General features: G+C 36.2%; 2 protein-coding genes across 2 annotated transcripts; both read right to left on the bottom strand.

Annotated features, from left to right (window-relative positions):
• Positions 1–3,997: 3,997 nt before the first annotated feature.
• On the bottom strand, positions 3,998–4,933 carry LOC129405993 (olfactory receptor 4C15-like). The gene has a single exon (XM_055143721.1). The coding sequence runs from the start codon at positions 4,931–4,933 to the stop codon at positions 3,998–4,000; it is 936 nt and encodes a 311-aa protein (XP_054999696.1).
• Positions 4,934–22,409: 17,476 nt separating this feature from the next.
• On the bottom strand, positions 22,410–23,354 carry LOC129405992 (olfactory receptor 4C15-like). Its single transcript, XM_055143720.1, has one exon. The coding sequence runs from the start codon at positions 23,352–23,354 to the stop codon at positions 22,410–22,412; it is 945 nt and encodes a 314-aa protein (XP_054999695.1).
• Between the last annotated feature and the right edge of the window lie 584 nt (positions 23,355–23,938).

The following is a 23,938-nucleotide window of genomic DNA, read 5'->3' as shown; positions in this document are numbered from 1 at the left end:
TCTCTCTACCAGGTTTCATCTTCTGCTTATGGTGTCCTTCCTGTGAAGGGTTTAGTACATTTTTTGCTTTTTTTTTTTAGTTATGAGTTCAGATATCACCTCTTGAAAATCCCTTCTGCTTCTTCCTACTATTTTTCACTTCTGTGTTCCTCAATGTGCAACTCTAGGTATCATCATAGTGCAGCAGTGATAGAGAAAAGTCAGGCCTCCTAGAGATATAAGAAAATTGTCTCTGTCCCATTTCAGTTACTATCTGTCCTTTTCCCAAATTACCTTTCATTCATTTTTAAGGTTTCCTTCTAGGTAGTGTCATCTTTAAGCATGAGCAATGTCAGCTGTTTTACTGTTATTTTAAGACACAAAACAGTACATTCTTACTGTCTCTTTAATAGAACTTTCACATCGAGATATTTCAAAAACTGTGTATTCAGTACAATTTCCATTTTTTAAGCACTATTGGCTTTGTGTAATTTTTCTCAGTAGGCATGCTCAGAGTAAGTCCCAACTCACAGTTTTATTAGTATCATTTCATGAGTATAAAGTCAGAGTTTTTGGTATTGTTCTGACATCTGTAGAGAAAAAACTTTATCTCTTAACTGTTCAGTGATAAAACTTTTCCTTTAGTGAAACAAATGCTGTGTCTAATTTCATTAGTAGCAGTAATGGAAGAAGGTTCATTTAATAAAAAGAATACAAATTTTATGTAATTCAATACAAAATATTATTAAATAGACAATTGCACTTTCTCTGGTTGTTGTTATTGCCTTTGTCTTCAAGTAAGAAAGTTTCTAGAAAGAACCAGAGAGTACGGTGAGTAGGGATATTGTCATAAAAGCAGTTAACACTACTTCAATCAATTCCTAGTCTATTGTTCAATATGGTCCCCTAACTATCACAGGAATAATTCCCTAGTGCAAAGCATGAAGTAACCCATAAGCGTTGCCATTTGAGCCCTTTAAAAAATGAAAAATCATCTAGAGAAATACTAATCACTGTATAAAGTGCATATAATTTGATTGACAGTTCCTATTGTTTAGCGTTTAAATATTTATCAGGAAAAATGACCATGAATTTTTCTATCCATTTTGATTTCTAACTCTATGCTAAAACCCTGCTTAGCATTTTATCAAAATTTTCTTAATATCATTTGTTTTATATTCCATAGCTTTGAATTTCACTTTGATAAATATCTACAATAGTGATGTTGTTTACTATGAAGTAGGGTCCATGTATTCCGTGTCTAGTAAAAATTTTAATTGCAGTATAGCTATCTTTACTCTCAATGCATTAATTTGATATTATAACACACATCTAAAAAAGTGATATATGTTTTATTATTGTCCTTATTTTAATAAGGAGTTAAGAGTAAAAATGTTTACGTATGCATACGTTGCTCAAACAATGATAATGTCCAAAATATTCTCCTTATTTCAATGAATAATACCAACTCTCTATGTTAAACAAAGGAAAGAAAATCCACTCTGTGTGTTTGGAAAACCATGATTCTGATGGTGCTTTCCTTTTCTACACTTACCTGACTGTAAATCAGAAGGTTAAGTGAGGGTAGCCCAAGAATAAAATACACAGCTACTTTTTCATTTTGAGAATAAATGCATCTGAATACACATCAAAAAAGTACAAGATGAGAGCAATAATGTGAGGGCTGATTATAAAAAGAATTCATACTAATTCCTCCTCCACAATCCTTACTGACAGCATGAATGCTGAATTATTATACAGAAAAAGCATGATTATTAGACCTGCGGGTCACCACCACAAACTGTCTTTGGCTACTGTATATGCTCCTTAATGACCTTGATCTGGAGTCACAAGAAAGCATCTCCGAACGAGCAGCTTCCTTACATAGATTTCTACAAACATTAATTATAGGAGCACGTGGCCAAACTTGGGACAACACAACAAATTATGCTATTCATAAGAAGCAATACAAAAGAAAGCATAGGGGATATTGTCTGCCATAGAGGCCGGATGGAGGGGTGGGATGGGGGGATACTTGAGTCCTTGGTGGTGGAAGATGTGCACTGGTGGAGGTTTGGGTGATCAATCGCTATATGATTGAAACTCAAACAGGGAAGCTTTGTTACTATATCATAGTGATCCAAAAACGAATAATAATTAAAATAATAAAATAAAATTGTATACTAACTAAAAAAAACTGATGTGGAGTTCATGCCCAATTCAATCAGTTTAATCAGTGACTGAATAAATGGAAGTACTCCGACATCTCATAGCCTAGTTCTGCCTCTCAGAAAAATTGGCAAGTTACTGAGAGCATTTTGCCCACAAGGTAGAGCCTGGCAAGCTCTTCGTGGTAAATTCAATATGCCAAATACAGAAACAATAATGGGTCTCATTCCCCTGACTCTGAAAAAGCCTTCATTTTGGCACTGCTGGGAAAAATAAGTAAAGAGAGGCTGCTAAAATCTCAGAGCTATGATGAATGGACATGTTACTCACGCCCGATCGGCAAATCAATGACCGATGGTATCACAGTGATACAGTGATACTCCCACATTAAAAAAAAAGCAGGATGAGGAAATTCATCATGCCATAGACCCTATAAATTCACCATGCTTAGATCCTATAATAAATGACCTAAATATTATGCAAGAATATTTCAACAAAGCTTTCTTACCACACAAAAAAAGGAACTTTGGGTAATAATGAGTTCACAGAGAAGTAATTGATTTAAAATATCAATTCTTTTACATTCTTAGTCTAAAATCATATCGAATAGGAGATACAATCTGGCTCTGAATATTTCTGTGTGACAGAAACATACCCCTGAACACACTAAAGATAATGGTATAAAGATAGATAAAAATATATATATGAAGGAATTAAACTCACTCACAGTGCAATAAAGCTTGTCATTTACAGTTAATATTGAAAATTCATAACTAAAACTCAATGCATCTGCAAAGAAATTGGGAACGTGGTGCCTGACAAGAAGTTTTTTTTTATTATTATTTATTATATTGAATCACCATGTGGAAAGTTACAAAGTTCTCAGGCTTATGTCTCAGTTATACAATGTTCAAACACATGTCCCTTTACCAGTGCCCATATTCAACCACCAATAAAAACAAAAACAAAACAAACAAACAAACAAAAACCCAGTATACATCCCACCCCTCACCCCCCAAACACCCCCGCGTGACTGATAATTTCACTTCCTTTTCTCTTTACCTTGATTACATTCCATATTTCAACACAAAACTCACTATTGTTGTTGGAGTTTCAACACAGACTCACTATTTTTGTTGGAATTTATCCCCCAAGAATACACCTCTATTGACAAGGAAATATTTGATAATAAGTTTTCCACTGATGAAAATGAAGATAAAAAGTCACGCGGCCGCAGTAGCCGCAGTAGCGGTTTAAAATTTCTGTATTATAGTAATTAAGTCCAGGGAGATTTAAGTTGGAGATTGAATCATTTCCCGTCCTGGAGCAGCATGGAGCAAAAGCTTAGTTCACAGTCTGCATACATGGTTGCAAGCACTCGCTGGAACCCCAAGTCATAAAGCTGGCTCAAGGTTCCTACTCGTTTCACATCCACGTGGATGTGCAAAGGCATGGCCACCCGTGTCGAATATAGGCCGGAGCCCAAGCTCCAGCCCCGGCCCAAGACTGCCCAGGTGTCCCGCTGTTTCAAGTTTAAAGCACATTTTTTTTACGCGCCACAAAGTTCAAAAATTTCTGACAAGAAGTTTTAGCTGACTCAGAAGTATAATGTTTCTTTCTAATTGTAGTAAAAATTGCAATTGGCATTTCAAAACATTTTAAATGGCTTAAAATTAGTCGGTAACATTGGGGAATAATTTAACTTATTATTTTCTTTGACATTTTGTGTTATTTGGGAGGAGGGGCAGAAACATACATGAGAGTTCTGAGGGTTTACTCCTCACTTTGTGCTCAGAGTTAACTCTGATGTAACAAGTTACATTCAATTTTTTTTTCAAATATGTAGACTTTAGTTTTCAACAGAAACAATCATTAACCGGCTGCACAGTTTGCTAATGGCATTTTTCACCTCCTTATTTCTGAAAGCATAAATCAAAGGATTGAGTAAAGGAGTTAGGATAGTGTAGAATATCTCCACAATTTTGTCAAAGGAGAAAGAAACTGGAGGCCGCGCATACTCAAATATACATGGAATAAAGAACAAAACCACAACAGCAATATGAGACCCACAAGTGGAGAGGGCTTTCCTCTGTCCTTCAGCGCTGTGGTTTCTCAGGGAGAACAAGATGACACTATAGGACACAAGCAACATGAAGAAGATTAGGATGCAAATGAATCCACTGTTGGCCGCTATCATAAGGCCAAAGGCATAAGTGTCAGTGCAGGCAAGATCCAATAATGGGTACAATTCACAAATAAAATGATCAATGACATTGGGACCACAGAAAGGAAGTTGTAAAATAAAGAGAAGCTGTATAATGGAATGCAGAAAACCCCCTGCCCAGGCTACTCCAATCAGAATGCCACAGAGCCTTGAGTTCATGATAGAAGTGTAGTGCAAGGGTTTGCAGATGGCCACATACCTGTCATAGGCCATGGCTGTGAGGACAATCACCTCTGCTCCAGAAAATAAGTGTCCAGTAAATATCTGCATCATGCAACCACCATAGGAGATGGTTTTCTTCTCAAAGAGACAGTCTATGATCATTTTAGGGGCATTCACTGAGATGAGACATGCATCCAGGAATGATAGAAAAACCAGGAAGAAGTACATGGGGGAGCCCAGGAGCGCTGGACTGCTGATGATGGCTGACACAATCAGCAGGTTGCCACAGATAGTTGCAATGTAGACTAAAAGAAATATGACAAATGCAATTTTCTGAACATCTGGATTCTGTGAAATCCCCAGGAGAACAAACTCAGTGACAAAACTTTGATTTTTCATGATTTTCCAGAAAACACTCAGAGCTGCCACACAGACCATCTTAACCTGAAACAAAAATGACAAGGTTACATCAGGTAAGTTTATTATCATAGCACTCACAAATTTGTTTTTCCATGTGGTTCTTTCAATTCTGTCCTTCTTTATTTAAAAAAAAAAAAAAAAAAAAAAGAATGTTCCGAAAAAAAAAAATAGTGTAAGATCTGAGAAAATTCACTTTTTACGACATGAAACAGTGCTAAATATAGAGCCTCTCTAGAGGAACAAATCCAAATGTGACAGAATTCAGAACCTATTTTATTTCAGATGCCAAAATAGATCACTTAGTCATGGTTTCCTAGAAAACGTTGTTAAAGGAGACTTTGGAGCCTTATCTTATTTCTGAGGTACCAGGAAATCAATTTACTTATCATGTTGAGCATCAAGTTGGAATAATAGGCATACAGATGTGAGATGTCCCTGATCAGAAGTTTGTTTTATCCACAAAGGGGAAAATATGTCAGTGGCACTTTAAAATCACAGCTCTTCACAACAATTTCTGTATAAGTCTGAAGTGATAGGACCTTTAAGATAAATTAGTCTGGCCTTATACGAGGGAATTTCCATTAAAAATTTTGAGTTATATAAATATACAATGCACATTAAAAACAGGTCAGAACTCACAATCGAGCAGAAGCCATACACTGGCTTATACAGCAGGCCAGGGATCCCTCTTTCGGCTTCAAAGCTGCTTTAAAAAGAGCTGTAAAAAATCCATTGGCTTGCTGGAATCCAGAGAACCCACAGAACCTTGAGGTCCCTTCTTTAGTTACAGACTACTTCTTTACTCCTGCATATTCCAAGAGGACCAATCGGATATTTTCACTGAATTTTCTCTACAGTGGTTTGGTGGCCTCCACCCATACCAACCTAACTATACCTTTAGCATGATATTACACTTAATCTTCTATTTCCACAAAAAAATGAATCAAGTTAACCATGGTAGTAAGAAATCCTAGACCCCTAATCTACAGCTGAAGTAGTGACATGGCAAATGACACTGAAAGTCTTCCTGAAATCCTTGGACAAAATTCTAAACAACTGCTGAGTGATAACTGGACATGTTGGAATAGTTCTAACAGGAAAGTAGCTGTCTAGGATAATTGAGTTTATTAATTCTCTGGCTACCCTAGAGAGTGCCCTGGAAAGAGAACACAGGTGATGAATTTGAAAGACTCAAATCTAGACTGCAAAAGACACAATGAGTACGCAACATAGAAATACCACCACACGTTTGGAATGAAGATGGTAGTCTGGACAACTCAATCAGAAGCAGAACCTCTTGGATAAGGATTATACCTAGAATATGTTGAGGATCTTTAATGAGCTCATAGAAACAGTGGTGAAAGATTAACAAAGCATGAAAAAAGACATTTGAAACTATAAACAGAAGTGACAGAAAAAAAGAGATTCCAGAACATGAAAACTCAGTGGAAGGCCTTGTCATCAATTATTATTGATGAAACTGAAAGAGCAATTAACCTGTTCCTGGCTCAACAAAAAATTCCTGTCCTAGATAAATTCGCTAACAAGTTTTTCCGTACCTTAATTTATCTAAATTCATTCATTTATTTTTAAATAGTAATAAAACAACTGCCCAAACAAATCTAGAATTAAAATTAATTAATTAACCAAGCTCCAATATAAAAATCAATTTTAAAAAAAACAATTATGTGAAAACTATTATGTCTTATCATGGAGTTGTTAACTAAAGATTTACTAAGCTGTTTGGTGCTAGTTCAATCTTCTATGTTATTTTTGTTTGTTGAGTTTAGTTGGTTCCGATGTTACTTGCAATCAAATTTGCAGTGTTCCTACTTGAATTTCAGTACAATCCATTAAAAAAAGACTTACTCCCAATTCTTTCCAGGCTCTTTCAGGAAGTTGTAGAAGCAGGAATTCTCCCAGTTTCAATGAGGTAAACAAAAGCCTGGCATCAAAAGCAGAGAGAGATATCAAAGAAGGGAAAGCTATATCCCTCTTGAACATACATGCAAAGATTCTCTACAAAATATTAGCCAACGAAATGCAAAGTATATCAGAAGGATCATTCACCATGATCAAATAAGATTCATGGTTTAATATATTCAAATCAATCAACATAATAAACCACATCAATATAAGAAAAAGATAGTCATCTAGTAATATCAATAGATGCAGAGAAAACATTCAAAAAGATGTAAACCCATGCATTATTTGAACAAAATTAAGTAGAATGTGAAAGAATTTTCAATATAGTTAAAGCCAATTACCGCAAGTTCACAGCAAATATTGTGCACGATGCTGAAAAATTGAAAACCTTCCCTGTAGAGTCAGTCACAAGACAAGGATGTCCACTCTCATCACTACTATTTAATGTAGTTCCATAAGTCCAAGCAATAGCAATTAGGCAAGGAAGAGATAGTAAAGGCATTCAGAGTAGAAAATATGTAAAACTAAGTGTTTGAAGAGACATGAAACTACACTTTGAAAATGCTAAAGACTACAAAGTCATACCTAGAAAAAGTATATTTATACCACTCAGTAGCAGACTACAAAATTGATGGACAAACTCTGTCCTTTTTTACATGCAAATAATAAGCAATTCCAAGAGAATTTAAAAAACTAATCCCATTCAGCAGTTGTTCCTCAGAAAATCTAGTACCTGGGAGTTAACTTCACAAAAGAGGTTAAAGACTTACATAGAATAAAACTATGTTATTATAAAATAAAAGAAAAAGACACAAGGAAATGTAAACATCCCCTCTTCATGGATAGGAAGTATCAATATTTGTCAAAATGGCTATCTTCCCACAGCACTGCAGATACAATGTAGTTCTAATAAAAATACCCATAACACTTTTAAGACATTTAAAAATATTTTTTAATTTATAATCTATGTTTGGACTGGAGCAAAAGCACGCGGCTGACCTCGATTTGATTCCTTTGTCTCTCTCAGAGAGCCTGGCAAGCTACCAAGGGTATCCCACCCGCACAACAGGGCCTGGCAAGCTACCTAGAGCATATAGGATATGTTGGATATGTCGAAAACAGTCACAACAAATCTCACAATGGAGACGTTACTGATGCCTGCTCCAGCAAATTGATGAACAAACGGATGACAGTGTTACAGTGCAGTTCTTAAATCTATGTTTATAGATTAAACGTGTCTGAAATTCACATGAAATAATGAGTCCCCTTAATAAAAAAAAAAGAAATCTTAGGTTAAAAGAAGATAGCCGACTTTACTTTCCCAACTTCAAACTGTGTGATAAAGCTATAGTCATCAAAACAAAGGAGAGACACTCAGGTCAATGTTGCAGAATTGAATGTCCAGAGACAGATCCTCAGGTGTAAGGGACATTTAAGGTTTATAAAAAGAAGGGTTGGGGACATAGAGTGGAGCAAAAAATACTCTTTTAAGCAAATGTTTTTGGAACAACTTTGATCACACGATGTACAATGTCAAATCAAAGCAGATTAAAGACCTTGATATCAAACCTTCTACTTCAATTACACTGAGGAAAACGTAGGTGGAACATTTTGGTATGGAAACATATGCTATTTTCAATGTTTTAATACCACTGGTCAAGTAAACAGAATCAAAGATAAACAAATGTGACCATCAAACTAAGAAGCTTCTGCACCACAAAACAAAAAACGACAAGAATTAGAAGACAACCAACATAGAGAAAATATTTTCCAACTAGTTATCAGACAGATGATTAATATCACAATATAAAATGCTCTGGTTAAATTTTACAAGAACAAAACAAACAATGACACAAGAAAATGGGATAGAGGGCTATGGGCAGTAATTCTCAATGGAGACATACATATGGCCAAAAAGTATATATACATATATACATATATAACACTTATGGTAAGGAAAACACAAATAAAAAACAACAATGGTATGTCATCTCAGACCAGTGAAACTGTAATATATCACAAAAAAACTAAAACAACCAATAATGTTGTAGATGTGAGGTAAAAATTCACTTTTAGTAGAAACATTTCTGGTCCAGCAATTTTGGACAAACAATACAGCAGACATTCTTTAAAAAACAAGGGATCAGTCTACTATATGAATCAGCAGCTCCACTTCTTGACATCAACCCCAATACCTATATATATATATATATATATATATACACACATGAATATAGGAGTGCATATAAAGAACATTTGCACTCCTATATACCTTCATTGCAGCCAAATTCATAATAACCAACTTCTGGAAACAACTCACTGTAAACTCAATGCCTTTAATACAGAAATGATCACAAATTTTATGATATTAGCATATGCATTTGCTCTTTATGTAATATGTAGGAAACTGTGAGGCTTGCAGTACAAATAAAGTTTATTCTATATATAAAAAATATAAATATAATATAAAATGAGCCCCCCAAACTCACAACATTGATAAAAATACCCTATCCATTCTTATTTGTGTTCAACTTTAATTCATTTCAGCAATGCCTGCAAAATGACCTCTGTATATTGATTGCTACAATTGTCTCCAAGAGAGCAAAAGTATGTATAAAATACAACATTGTTCCATGAGTCAAACTTATATTGAAAAGGAAAAAAATCATTTTATCCTAGTGTCAAAAAAGAAGAGAAGGCAATGAAATGGATAACAGCTCAGAACCAAGGCAACTGAAAGAAATGCAGGGCACTGCATAATTGAGTTTCAAATAGAAAAGATACATATAGTAGTAAAAAAATGTAATGGTGTGAAAATGATCAGGCAATTCATTCACAAGTATGATATTCATGTTCATGTCAGAGTTTTAAAATATACAAATTTGATTAAACAAATAAGACTAATCACTATAATTAATTCAAATTAATTATTGCTTTATTTAATTTATTTGCTGATAATCATGTGTCATAGAAGAAAACCTTAGTCTTGGTGTCCTCTTCTAAACAGTACTAACATATTTCAAACTGCCCAATCCACAAGAGTCAAAAAATATTCTTATGCATATTTAGTATTTAGTATGGATGAGTCAGAAGATATTGTTTAATATTGAAGTCATCATATTAATTTAGCAGTGTATATAGCAATGCAGACATGACAAAAAATTAAATTAATAAATAATATAATCAATAATATAAATCTCTATAACAGGTGATCAAGTTTGGATTTGGTTTAGGGACCACATTCAGCAGTGTTCAGCACTTAGATATTCGTGGCTCTGTGCCAGGACTCAATCCTGGGGGAACTCTCTAGCACCAGGTTGGATGCCTGGATATAACTAGTGTTGGCTGTGTTAAAGACATGCATCGTACCGGCTGTACTATCTCTTCGTCGAGAATGATATTAAGTGTTCTCAATCACATTATTAACCTAAAATTCATTTATTCCTACCCCAAAATATTTGAAAGAAGGATATAGTGCTTATGAATCATCTAATTCTCTCCCTAGTAAAACGATTTTGCAGAGCTGAAACGAGAGTGCTTACCCTGTGCGAAACACAAAATCTTGTGCTCAAGTTTTTAAATATCACAAACATTCCACAAGGAATTTTATGGAACTCTAAATATGTTTCTATTTTCTTTGATCTATCACTGTCACTGTTGTCCCATTGTTCATCGATTTGCTCCTCTGGGCACAGTAATGTCTCCATTGTGAGACTTGTTACTGTTGTTAGAATATCGAAAATGCTGCTGTAGCTTGCCAAGCTCTGCCGTGCGGGCAGGATATTTTGAGTAGCTTGCTGGGCTCTATGAGAGGGACCGAGGAAAAAAACTGGGTTGGCTGCGTCCAAGGCAAACACCGTACACGCTGTGCTAAAGCTCCAGTGCAAACAGCACCATAGGGAGAAATATTTATTGGATTCCCAAGACGTGAGAAATGCAGAAAACAAAAGTACAGCTGAGATAAAGGCAAATTGAAGAACATATTACATTCTACCTAACTTGCACTGAACTTGAAAATGAACATCAGTAGAGAAACCAGGTTTAAGCTCTTGAAAGAACAGTTATTTCAATCACTCCACCAAAAGTTTTCCTTCTTTATTTAATACCTATTCAGTGCTTAAAACATCTTGAATGCTGTCTTATTGATGCTAAATGTTGTATGTCACTATGTTTTCCTTGAGTTTACAAACAGTATAATCTCTATTTAAAGTGAAAATCCTGAGACAGAAAGGTTCTGGAGTATCCCAGTGTGCAGTTAAGCTGCAGTATTTCATCTTACAAACTAATTTTAGAACCTAAAATTCTATTAAACTTGATGGTTGGATAATACCATCTATAGTTTTAAGTCCTAATTTTTAATTTGAATTTCTTCCTTAAAACACAAAAGTGTAATTATGAATCCTACCATGTTTCAGTTTATTGAATGCTCTGCTCCTGGCAATCTCTAATTCTTCATTAAATGACCAACAAGTGACTGCTGGGTCCACATCTTATTTCTTCATCAGAGAGATGGAGGAAGAGCCACCCTAGTTGAAGATGCAGAGAATGTTGCCTACTGCTTGTGCTGCACTGTGATGAACATGGTTTGGGGAAGGAGGGAATAAGAAATCAAAGGTTACTTTTCAATTGATTTCCCATTGGAATTGAGGAAGGTTTCCCTGAGACATCATGAACCTAGAGAATTGCATCTCAATTCTCCCTAAGGTTGGGAATTTCCCACCTGTATGATTTTAAGGACTTTTAACATTTTGGCTCAAGTGTTGGCAAAATCTTTTGTCCCTGAGCAATTATATTTTTACAGTACATAGTTATCTGTACTCCTGTTTCTATTTGATGATCCTCTTATTACCTTCAGAAATAAAATATTTGTGATATGGAGATGGAATATAGTTTTTGTGGTAAAGGACAAAACTACTCTTTGCTCATAAAAATGATAGGGTAGGATTCTGAGATAAGGTTCCATAATTAATCTGTAATGTGAAATATATCTAGTAGTGTTCCATTTCGTGTTTATTTAATAATAAAAAGCTAGAAATATTGATAATTATACATTAAATTAATAACCTCTATTATTCTTTGTTTATGATTTTTATACTGCAGAACTTCAAAACTGATATATACTTTTTTAAGGAGAAAAACATTTTTTCAATACTTTATACTAAATTTTTCTGGAGTTTATTCCCAGGTGAATGTGGTAGAATTAAAGTTTAATGCACCTAGTCCCTCTTTTGAAAATTAAAACTGATAAATATGAGAATTTATCTCTGGGATATAGATTATAATCTACTGGTCTCTCTATTTTTATCCCAAGGCCACAGTTTGGTAACTATAACTTAATACTATAAATTAATGTCTGGTAACATGACCCCCCCTTTTTTTTAAAAATTTGTTTGCAAGAATTTTTTTTCTATTTTAACTATTATGACCATTAATGTGCCTCACTGTTATTTAGGACACATGAGGTTATATTTTTGTTTTTTGTCTTTGCCTACAGCCTGAGTTCAGAGTTTAAAATTAACTGAACTCAGGATTGACTCAAGAAATAAATGAGAAAGTTATACTTGATTTATTTTAATATAAATACTACAAACTTTACTACTCCAATTGTCCATTCACCAAAATAAAACTAATCTTCAAATAAAACATTAGGATAATTCCAAAGAAATAGAGATGCTATATTAACCTCCCTCTCCAAATGGTAAGATTTTAATGTCTTAAAACTATAAAGGCTCAATTGATTGTTACAAAATTTAAATGCACTTAGTTCCTACAGAGAAATAGAATGGAAAACATTGTTTTCTTTGAGAGAGGGGTGGTAAATCAGAGTTCCAGAGTTTCTTTTAAATATTCCTTGTCTATTGCCTCTAGTTCATTTATAATTTAATATTTCATATGATTGAGATTTTACATTTGTTTTTCTTCTACTAATGGATTTTCTTTTTTTTATTTTTAAATTTTTTATTGTGGAAAGTTACAAAGTTACAAAGTTTTCAGGTTTAAATCTCAGTTATACAATGCTCGAATACCCATCCCTTCACCAGTGCTCATATTCCACCACCAAGAATCCCAGTATAGCTCCACCCCGCCCCCTCACACCCCAAACCCCCCCACGCCCCTAGCCCCCTCACCCTAAGCCCCCCCCCGCCTGTGTAACTAATAAATTTCACTTTACTTTCACTTTGATTGCATACAATATTTCAACAAAACTCACTATTATTGTTTGGAGAGTCTCTCCCCTAAAGTCAGACCTGCTGAAAAGGAAGCATTAGATAATTTGTTTTCCATTGCTGAGGATGAAGAAGTGTGAGGTCGAGTGACCACACTTAGCGGCCTCTCAGTTTTGGGTTTCTGTAATTTAGTATTTTAGTAACTAAGTCCAGAGAGATATCTGCCAGAAGTTGCATCGTTGCCAACTTGTACTTCTCAGTTACATTATATTCCACATATGAGTGCAATCTTTCTATGTCTGTCTCTTTCTTTCTGACTCATTTCACTCAACATGATACTTTCCATGTTGATCCACTTGTATGCAAATTTCATGACTTCATGTTTCCTGACAGCTACATAGTATTCCATTGTGTAGATGTACCAGAGTTTCTTTAACCAGTCATCTGTTTTCGGGCACTCTGGTTTTTTCCATATTGTGGCTATTGTGAACAGAGCGGCAATGAACATGGAAATGCAGATGTCATCTCTACTATACCTTTTTGCCTCTCCGGGATATATTCCCAGGAGCGGTATTGCTGGGTCAAATGGGAGGATATTTATGCAGTACCCATCCGATAAAGGGTTGATAACAAGGATATACAATACACTGGTTGAACTCCACAAGAAGAAAACTGCCAACCCAATCAAAAAATGGGCTGATGAAATGAACAGAAACTTTTCCAAAGAAGAAATCCGAATGGCTAAGAGGCACATGAGAAAATGTTCAACATCACTAATCATCAGGGAAATGCAGATCAAAACAACAATGAGATATCATCTCACACCACAGAGACTGGCCCACATCCCCAAAAACAAAAGCAACCGCTGTTGGCGTGGATGTGGGGAGAAAGGGACTCTCCTTCACTGCTGGTGGGAATGTCGACTGGTTCAGCCCTTTTGGAAAACAATATGGACGATTCTCAAAAAGTTAGAAATTGAAAATACTAATGGATTTTCTTACGCTGGTATCATCCAGTTTTCTTCACATTACTAAAAGGACAATTTTTTTCTTTTTCTTTCTAATATTTTATCGATTAGGAAGTTCACAATATTTGATGACATTTTATATTCGAACACCAATCCCACTACCATTACACTTTGTCATTAGAATGTTTCAAGTGTTTCCATCTGACCCCAATGCCTGCCTCAAAGCAAAACCAAAACAATATATACTGTATTGCTTGTTATGAAAAAAAAAAAAAACGCTGAAAATGCTACACAAAAGGATCCTTAAGGGAAAGAGAATGACAATTGTTCTGTTTTGATAGGGGCCATTAAGACATTCTATAAGAGATCATAAAGTGTTGTTAGGTGTTGAGCGTTGTGTGCTTTTACATCTGTAATGTACACACACACAAACACACACATACACATATATATGGACTCGAGCAATAGCACAGCAGGTAGAGCATTTGCCTTGCATGCAGCCCACCCAGGTTTGATCCCTCCATCTCTCTCGGGAAATCAGCAAGCTACTGAGAAAATCCTGCCTGGATGGCAGAGCCTGGTAAGCTACCTGTGGCGTATTCAAATGCTAAAAATTGTAACAAGTCTTACAATGGAGAAATTACTGGTGCCCACTGGAGCAACTCGATGAACAATGGGACAACAGTGCTACAGTGCTATATAAAAGTATTGTCCTCTAAGATTGGTTGCTACTACTTTGAACTGCATTAAAATTTTTGCGGTTCTCATGGAGTACCACCACCCATTACCCAACCACTGCTATGCTCCAGAACCAACTCTGGACACTCGAGATGAACCTCAGGCATGAGTGAAGCCACACAGTACCAGGTAGGCAGAACTTTGTGACCTTAGACTCCAGTCTCAACCAGACCTGGAAAAAAGATAATCTGTCTGCCTCCTCCAATTGCCAGTACCTTAGGAAGGGGTCTAAACCAGATTCCCCACCCTACTGAAGCCAGATAAATACCTCAATGCCAGACCCCCACTACTCCCCTACCCAGCCACCGCCATGTTCTAGGCTGCTCTCCGGACACACCATAAGACACTTAGTACCCATTTTCCATAATTTCCGCACCCCATAATTTGATGGGGTTCAAATATAATGTGAACCATAGGAACACCTCCAAGGGCAATTGGAGGCCGCCCTAAAAGCTTTCAGCCTCTTTGAGAGCCTGGAAAGCTACCAGATTACACAACCCTCATGGCTGATCCTGGCAAGCTACCCGTGTCATATTCGATACGCCAAAAACAGTAATAACAATGGGCCTCACTCTCCTGACACCCAAAGAGCCCTCAAGTGGCAGCATCAAGAAAGATGATCAAGGAGAGGCTGAAAAATACTCAGGGATGAACTAAACTGCCAAAACGAAGAGACACAAAAATGACTATTTGTACTTTCAATGCACCTATGCTGGAATCTGTAGCATTCATCCAGGACCTGATGGTGCAAGCACAAAAGATCAAGTATGACATCATTGGTCTGACTGAATGAGAAGACATTGGTCACACCACGCAATTTTCAACACTGGAGAAGAACTGTTCTTTGGAGCATGAGACAACAGAAGCGTCGGTGGTATCGGTGTCCTTCTCAACACGAACCTGGCCATGAGCATTTTTCTTTTGAATGCCTAACAATCCGAATCAGATGATTATCATTGAATAGATGTGCCTCACTGCCTACAGTTTCTATCTTCATCATCTACGAACCAACATACAACTCCAATGAAGAGGAAATTGAGAAGTTCTACATGGAGCTAGAGAAATTCTATAAAGAAGACCACACCTTCTACAAGATCATTGTTGGTGATATTCATGCCAACATAGGACTGAGTAGGTCACTCAAAGAAATCCATGTTGGACACATCACCAAACATGGAACAAACAGGGTGACAAACTGTATGAGTTCATCATGTCAACCAAGACTATCCATGGTACCTCAAAGTTCCAGAAGGCTGAATATAAATTCTGGACTTGGGAGTCTCCCGGTGGACAGTTCCACAATGAAATTGACCACATCATATTCAATTGAAGGTTTTGCCTGACCGATGCCGCTGTTGTCCCAAAATTTCAAAATGGATCGGACTACCATCTCCTTCATGCAAAATTCTACTTCACAGAGAGGGGAGAAAGGTCTTCAAAGTTTGTTTAAGAGAACTCCCAGAATGACCACAAACTGGGAGCTCTTTGGCACTATTGTGACATGTGGGAAGATGCCATCTTTGACAACATCAACAAGGAATACGATCGACTTGTTCAGGACCTCTATGATTGCTCAAAGAATGCAGAGTGAGAAAGCCAAAAATAGATGAGTATCTTCAGAAACTCTGGAGCACATTCTCAAGCCTCAGGCAACTGTATTCAAGACACCTAAATCCTTAAACTTATCATGGTAAAAATACATGATCTGCAATAATGAAAAAAATAATGGACATTGTGCTAGCTTTATCATAGTATCTATAATTTGATTCACTCATATGAAAATGTATTTCATGTCTCTGTCATCATATAGATACATAATAACATATTTGTTAAAGAGTGAAATATCATGCAAAAATACAATGGTGACAGTCAGAAGAATGTTTTATCTACTTAAAAATAAGTAACTAGTTTTTTATTAATTCATGTATCATGGATATAATTCAACCATTTAGTTGGAATCCTTATTTATTAAGAGGAGCAATGGGGCCCAGGTCAGAGGATTCAGTGAAAAGGTTATGTTGAGGAATGATAAAGCCAAATATCAAATGTCCAGAGCACTGAAGTTAAGAGACCCAAACTTTAAAAACCAAACTTAGAAAGGTGCCTGTTGGAAAGGCAGGCAGGAGGGATGGGAGTAATATGAAAGGGAACTTGGGAAAATTGGTGGAGGAAAGTTAAAACTGGTGGTAGCATCAGAGCTGCAATAATGTATTTCTAAAACTCAACTATAAATAATTTTGTAAATAATTGTGCTTTAATTTAAAAAGAAAATAAAACAATAAATTAAATTAAAAGGAAAACAATAAAATAAACAATTAAAATAAAACAAAAAATAAGAAATGTGCATGGTAATTAAAATATTTACTTAACCTAAAAACATAAAACTATTTTTGTAAAACATATGTACTGTTAAATCTTACTCACCCAAGAAAATTGAGTTTCATTTAAAAATACATTTGGATGTATGGTTATTGCAGCACTGTTGACAATAGCCAGAATTTGAAAACAACCCAAGTGCCCGAGAACAGATGACTTGTTAAAGAAACTTTGGTACATCTACACAGTGGAATACTATGCAGCTTTTAGAAAATACTGGAGCAATAGTACAGTGGGTAGGGCATTTGTCTTTCATGGGGTGGGCCCAGGATAGATTCCTCCATCCCTCGTGGAAAGCCTGGCAAGCTACCAGGAGAGTATCCCACCCACCTGGCAAAGCCTGAGAAGCTACCCGTGGCATACTTGATATGCCAAAAAACAGTAGCTAGTCTCACAATGGAGACTTTACTGGTACCCGCTCGAGCAAATAGATGAACAAAGGGACGACAGTGCGAACAGTGCGATAGTTAGAAAAGATAAAGTCATGAAATTTGCCTAGGACTGGATGGACATGGAGATTATCATGCTAAGTGAAATGAGTCAGATAGAGAGAGACAGACATAGAATGACTGCACTCATTAGTGGAATATAAAATAGCATAATATGACACTAACACTTAAGGACAGTAAAGATAAGATCCAAGAGAATCAATCCCCTTGTGGCTTGGAACCCAGCAAAATATCCTGGGGGAAGAGGCAGTTGGGATGGAAAAGGGACTACTAAATTGGAGGGATCTCTTGGGATGGGAGATGTGTGCTGAAAGCAGATAAAGGACCAATAATGACAGTTTTTCATATCTGTATTGAAAAGTGTAGTTCCCAAAAGTAGAGAGAGAATTAGAAGGAAGGTACCTGCCACAGAAGCAGGAGGTATATTGTGGTGGGGATGGCAGGAGGGAAATTGGTAACATTGTTGGCGGAAAACATACACTGGTGGAGGGATGGCTGTTAAATCTTAGTATGATGGAAACCCAATCATGAAAGATTTGTAATTGTAACTGACAATCATTCAATAATTTTTTAAATTCCATTTTGAAATGTGCCATACTTGAATGGCAACAATAGAATTAATACTAAACTTATTAAAAAACTATAAAAATCTTTCTTTTCCAAAATTTTATTTTATTATAGCTATGTAAATTGCAAGGTTATTCATAATTGGGTTTTTGACACACGATGTTCTGTCACCAAGCCCACCATCAATGTCAACTTCCCTCCATCACCTGCCCAGATTATCTGTCCTATGTACCTACCCCAGCCTGGCCTGCCATCTTTACAGGCACCTTTTAAAAATGATTATGAAAGGGGGCTAGGGGGGTAGGATGGGAGGTGTAGTGGGTTTTTTTTTTTTTGTTTCTGTTTTTGGTTTTTTTTGGTCCTTAGATATGGGCACTGATGAAGTGATGGTTGCTTCAGCATTGTATAACTGAGACTTAAGCCAGAAAGCATTGCGATTTTCCACATAGTGATTCAATATAATAACATTTTTATTAAAAATAAATAAATAAACTGAAACGTTTTCTTTATAAACCAAATGCTATTTTTAATTTCACTTTTAGCAATAATAAAAGAAGTTTCAACTAATAAAACAAATACAAATTTTATGATATCCTATCAAAAATATTAAATAGACATCTGCACCTTCTCTGGTAATTGTTATTGCCTTTGTCTCCAGGTAAGAAAGTTTCTAGAAAGAACCAGAGAGATAGTACAGCAAGTAGGGATCTTGTCATAAAAGAGACTAACATCACTTCAATCAATTCCTAGTATATGGTTCCATATGATCCCCCAACTATCACTAGGAATAATTCCTAAGTGCAACGCCAGAAATATTTCATAAGCTTTGCCATTTGAACCCCTCCAACAACAAAAAATTATCTAGAGAAATCCTAATCAGTGTATAAAGTGTATAAAATTTAATCAACAGTTCCTATTGTTTTTTCAGTTTAAATATTTATCATGAAGAGTGACTAGGAATTTTTCTACTCATCTTGAATTCTAATCCTATGCTAAAACTCTGTTCATCTTTTTATCAATATATTCTTAATATTAATTGTTTTATATTCCTAAGCTTTGAATTTCACTTTGATAAAAATCTACAATAGTGATGTGGTTTACTATGAAGTAGGGTCCATGTATTCCGTGCCTCCTAGAAAATTTAATTGAAATATAACCGTCTTTACTCTCAATGTATTAATTTGCAATTATAACAAAAATCCAAAAAATAATTATAGGTTTTATTAGTCACTATTTTAATAAGGACTTAAGAATAAAAAGGTTAAGATATGCATATGTTGCTCAAATAATGATAATTCTCAAAATATTGTGCTTAATTCAATGGAAAATGCCAACACTCTATGCTAAATAGAGGAAAGAAAATACATTTTGTGTGTTTGGAAAACCATAATTCTGATGGTGCTTTCCTCTTTTACACTTATCTGACTGTGAATCAGAGGGTTGATAGAGGGTAGCCCAAGAATAAAATACACTGCTACTTTTTCATTTTGAGAATAAATGCATCTGAAAACACATCAAAAAATAATCTGAGAGCAAAATGTGAGGGTGATTATGAAAAAAATCACACTACTTTCTTCTCTGCAATGCTTACTGACATTATGAATGCTGAATAATTATAAAGAAAAGACATGATTATGGGACCTGTAGGTCACACCCACAAACTACCTCTGGCTGATGAATATGCTCCTAAATGACCATGATCCGAAGACACACATAAGTATCTCCAAACTGAGCAGCTCGCTGCAGAGATTTCTAAAAACAGTACTTACAGGAGCAGGCGGCCAAACTTGCAGCAATGCAACAACTTATGCTATTCCTAACAAGCAATACAAAATAAAGTATGGGGAGATTGTCTGCCATAGAGGCTGGATGGAAGGGGGGCGGTGGGGGGATACTTGAGCCTTTGGCCGTGGATGATGTGAACTGGTGGAGCTTTGGGGGATCAATCATTGTATGACTGAAACTCAAACAGCGAGGCTTTGTAACTATATTATGCTGATACAAAAACTAACAATAATGAAGATATAATGATTTAAAAATAAAAAAAATCATTGATGTAAAGAGAGGCGTGCGGCAGGGTTATACAATTTCACCAAAACTCTTCAGTGCCGCCCTTGAGAACATCATAGAATGAATGGAATGGAAAGGAATGGGAGTGAAGATAGATGGTCAGCAATTACACCACCTCCACTTTGCTGATGACATCATTCTCATAACGCCAAACATTAGCCAAGCAGCCCAAATGCTGACGGACTTCGACCTCGAGTGTGGAAATGTTGGATTGCAGCTGAATCTCAACAAGACAATGTTCATGAAAAATGAACTGGTCCCTGCAGCTCCATTTGCTCTCAATGGAATGAAAATCTCCGATTGCAGCAGCTATGTGTACCTGGTCTAGAAATCAACATGAGGAACGATTTGGTGCCAGAACTGCGCAGGAGAAAGAGAGCTGCGTGGAATGCATTCAAGAGCATCAAAGAGGTGGTTAAGAGAACAAAGAACCTCCGACTCCGGGCACATCTTTTTGATCCACCGTTCTTCCTGCACTAACATATGCCTCAGAGACCTGGGCCCTAGGCAAACAGGATGAGAATGCTATTGGGGTATCCCAAAGAAGCATCGAAAGAGCTATGCTGGGAATATCATGGCTCACTCAAGTGAGAGAAGGAATCCAGAGTTCTGACCTCAGGTCAAAAATCATGGATGCTGTCTAATTTTCCAAGGAATCAAAAATCAGATGGGCCCGAAATGTAATGCGATTCAGAGACGATCATTGGACTAGAGTTGTACGACTGGATTCCAAAGGACGTCAGAAGACCTCGTGGCCGCCCACCATCTAGATGGTCAGATTTCTTCTTCAAATCTCTGAATGAACAAGTTGAGGCTCTTCCTGTTCCTGGAGCGAGCAGGTATCATTGGGCTACACTACCTCTCGACAGGGACAAATGGAGATGTTAATGGCGCTGGCTTGAGCAAATCAAAGATCAAGAGGACTATAAGTGATACAAGTGAATAAAACAATAAAATAAATTTAATATACTGACTAAGAAAAGTAATGTGGAGTTCATGCCCAATTCAATCAGTTTAATCAATGACTGAATAAATAGCAGTCCTCTGACATCTTATTGCCTAGCTCTCCCTCTCAGAGAGTTTGGTCACTGTTTCATTTGGAGTGCAGAAGCTTCTTAGTTTGATGTAGTCCCATTTGTTTATGTTTTCTTCCCTTGCATGGTCAGTGCTGTTAATTCTTAAAGATGCTTTTAGCTTCAATGTCATGGTTTAGTTCTGCCTACATTTTCTTCTATGATTCAATAAAATTAAAAAAAAATTTAAGAAGATTGAACTTGTTACGGTACCGAGAGCATTCTGTGGGCAAGGCAGAGCCTGGCAAGCTCTCCGTGGTGTATTTGGCATAGAAAATACAGTACAAATGAAGGGCCTCATTCCCCTTACACTGAACGAGCCTTCATTGCTACACCACTGGAAAAAAACGAGAAAAGAGAGGCTACTAAATTTTCAGAGCTAAGATGAATGGACAAGTTACTGGTACCTGCTTGAGCAAATCGATGATCAAGGGGATTATAGTGATACAGTGATAATACAACATTTAAAAAAAAGCAGGATGAGTAAATTTACTATACCATTGGTCCTATAAATTCACCATGCTTAGATCCTATGAAAATGACCTAATTATTACGCAAAAATATTTCAACAAAGCTTTCTTATCACAAAAAAGGGAACTTTGGGTAATAATGAATTCACAGAGAAGTAACTGTTTTAAAAGATGAATTCTTTAACAGTATAAATCTAAAGTCACACCAAACAATAGATACAATCAGACTCATCTGAATACATCGAGGATAATGAGTATATATATAGATAAAAATATATGTATGTATGAATTTAACTCACTCACTCTGCAATAAAGCGTGTTATTTACAGTTAATATAGAACATGCAGAACTGAAATAAATGCATCTGAAAAGAAATTGGGAATGTGGTACCATACAAGAAGTGTTTTCTGTCTCAGAACTCTAATGTTTCTTTCCAATTTCAGTAAGAAGTTTAATTGGCATTTCAAAAAATATAATGACTTAAATTAGACGAGAACTTTTCCAAATATTTTAATTTATTATTTTCTTTTACATTTTGTGTAATTTGTGAGGAGGGGCAGAAACATGTGAAAAGTCTGCAGCTTTATTCCTCACTTTGCACTCAGAGATCAATCTGATGCAATAAAGTTACATTTAACATTTTTTTCAAACATTAAGGCTTTATTTTGCAACAGATAACAATTATTAACTGACTGCACAGTTTGCTAATGGCATTTTTAACTTCCTTATTTCTGAAAGCATAAATCAAAGGATTGAGTAAAGGAGTTAGGATAGTGTAGAATATTGCCACGAATTTGTCGAACGAGAAAGAAACTGGAGGCCGCGCATACTGAAATATACATGGAATAAAGAACAAAACCACAACAGCAACATGAGATCCACAGGTGGAGAGGGCTTTCCTCTGTCCTTCAGTGCAGTAGTTTCTCAAGGAGAACAAGATGACCCCATAGGACACTAGTAACATTAAGAAGATTAGGATGCAAAAGGTTCCACTGTTGGCCACTATCATAAGGCCAAAGGCATAGGTATCAGTGCAAGCAAGCTTCAGTAATGGGTACATTTCACAAATAAAGTGATCAATAACATTGGGACCACAGAAAGGAAGTTGTATAGTAAAAAGAATCTGTATAATGGAATGCAGAAAACCCCCTGCCCAGGCTACTCCAACCAGAATGCCACAGAGCCTTGGGTTCATGATAGAAGTGTAGTGCAAGGGTTTGCAGATGGCCACATACCTGTCATAGGCCATGGATGTGAGGACAATCACCTCTGCTCCAGAAAACAAGTGTAGAGTAAATATCTGCATCATGCAACCTCCATAGGAGATGGTTTTCTTTTCATAGAGACAGTCTATGATCATTTTAGGGCAAATCGCTGAGATAAAACATGCATCCAGGAACGATAGAAAAACCAGGAAGAAGTACATGGGGGAGCCCACGAGCGCTGGATTGCTGATGATGGCTGCCACAATCAGTAGGTTGCCACAGATAGTTGCAATGTAGACAAACAAAAATATGACAAATAAAATTTTCTGAACATCTAGATTCTCTGAAAATCCTAGGAGGACAAACTCAGTGACAAAGCTTTGATTTTCCATGATTTTCCAGAAAACACTCAGAGCTTCCACACAGACCATCACAGCCTGCAATAAAACTGACAAGGTTACATCAGATAAGTTTATTATTGTAGGCACTCACAATTTTGTTCTTCCATGTCTTTTTTTTTCTATTCTGTGCTTCTTTTAATTTTGAAACCAAAACAAAAAAAAAAAACCATTATGTTCTCAAAAAAATAATCATGTAAGATCAGGGAAAATTAACTTTTTAAGATATAAAATAGTACTCGAGAGAAAGCATCTCTAGAGCAACAAACCCAGATGTGACAGGATTGGGAATCTATTTTATTTCAGTCAAAATCATAGATTACTTAGTCATAGTATCCTAGAGAAAGTTGTTAAAGGAGACTTGACAACTTCATCAGAAATAGAAACTCTCCGATAAGGATTATAGCTAGTACATGTTGAGGAATGACCTCAAAGAAACAGAGGTGCAAGATTACAAAATCAGTAAAACAGACATTTGAAACTATAAACAGAAGTGACAGAAAGAAAGAGATTACAGAACAAGAAAGCTCAGTGGAAGGCCTTGTCATCGATAACTATTTTAAAGGGTAATCAACCTG

Source organism: Sorex araneus, chromosome 6 (genome assembly GCF_027595985.1).
Source record: "Sorex araneus isolate mSorAra2 chromosome 6, mSorAra2.pri, whole genome shotgun sequence".
In the NCBI taxonomy this organism is placed as follows: Eukaryota; Metazoa; Chordata; class Mammalia; order Eulipotyphla; family Soricidae; genus Sorex; species Sorex araneus.
This window is presented reverse-complemented; position numbering and strand designations above follow the sequence as displayed.

Bases quoted from the DNA above. Each gene is read 5' to 3' on its own strand.
- LOC129405993 (XM_055143721.1), bottom strand. From the start codon at position 4,933: ATGAAAAATCAAAGTTTTGTCACTGAGTTTGTTCTCCTGGGGATTTCA.
- LOC129405992 (XM_055143720.1), bottom strand. From the start codon at position 23,354: ATGGAAAATCAAAGCTTTGTCACTGAGTTTGTCCTCCTAGGATTTTCA.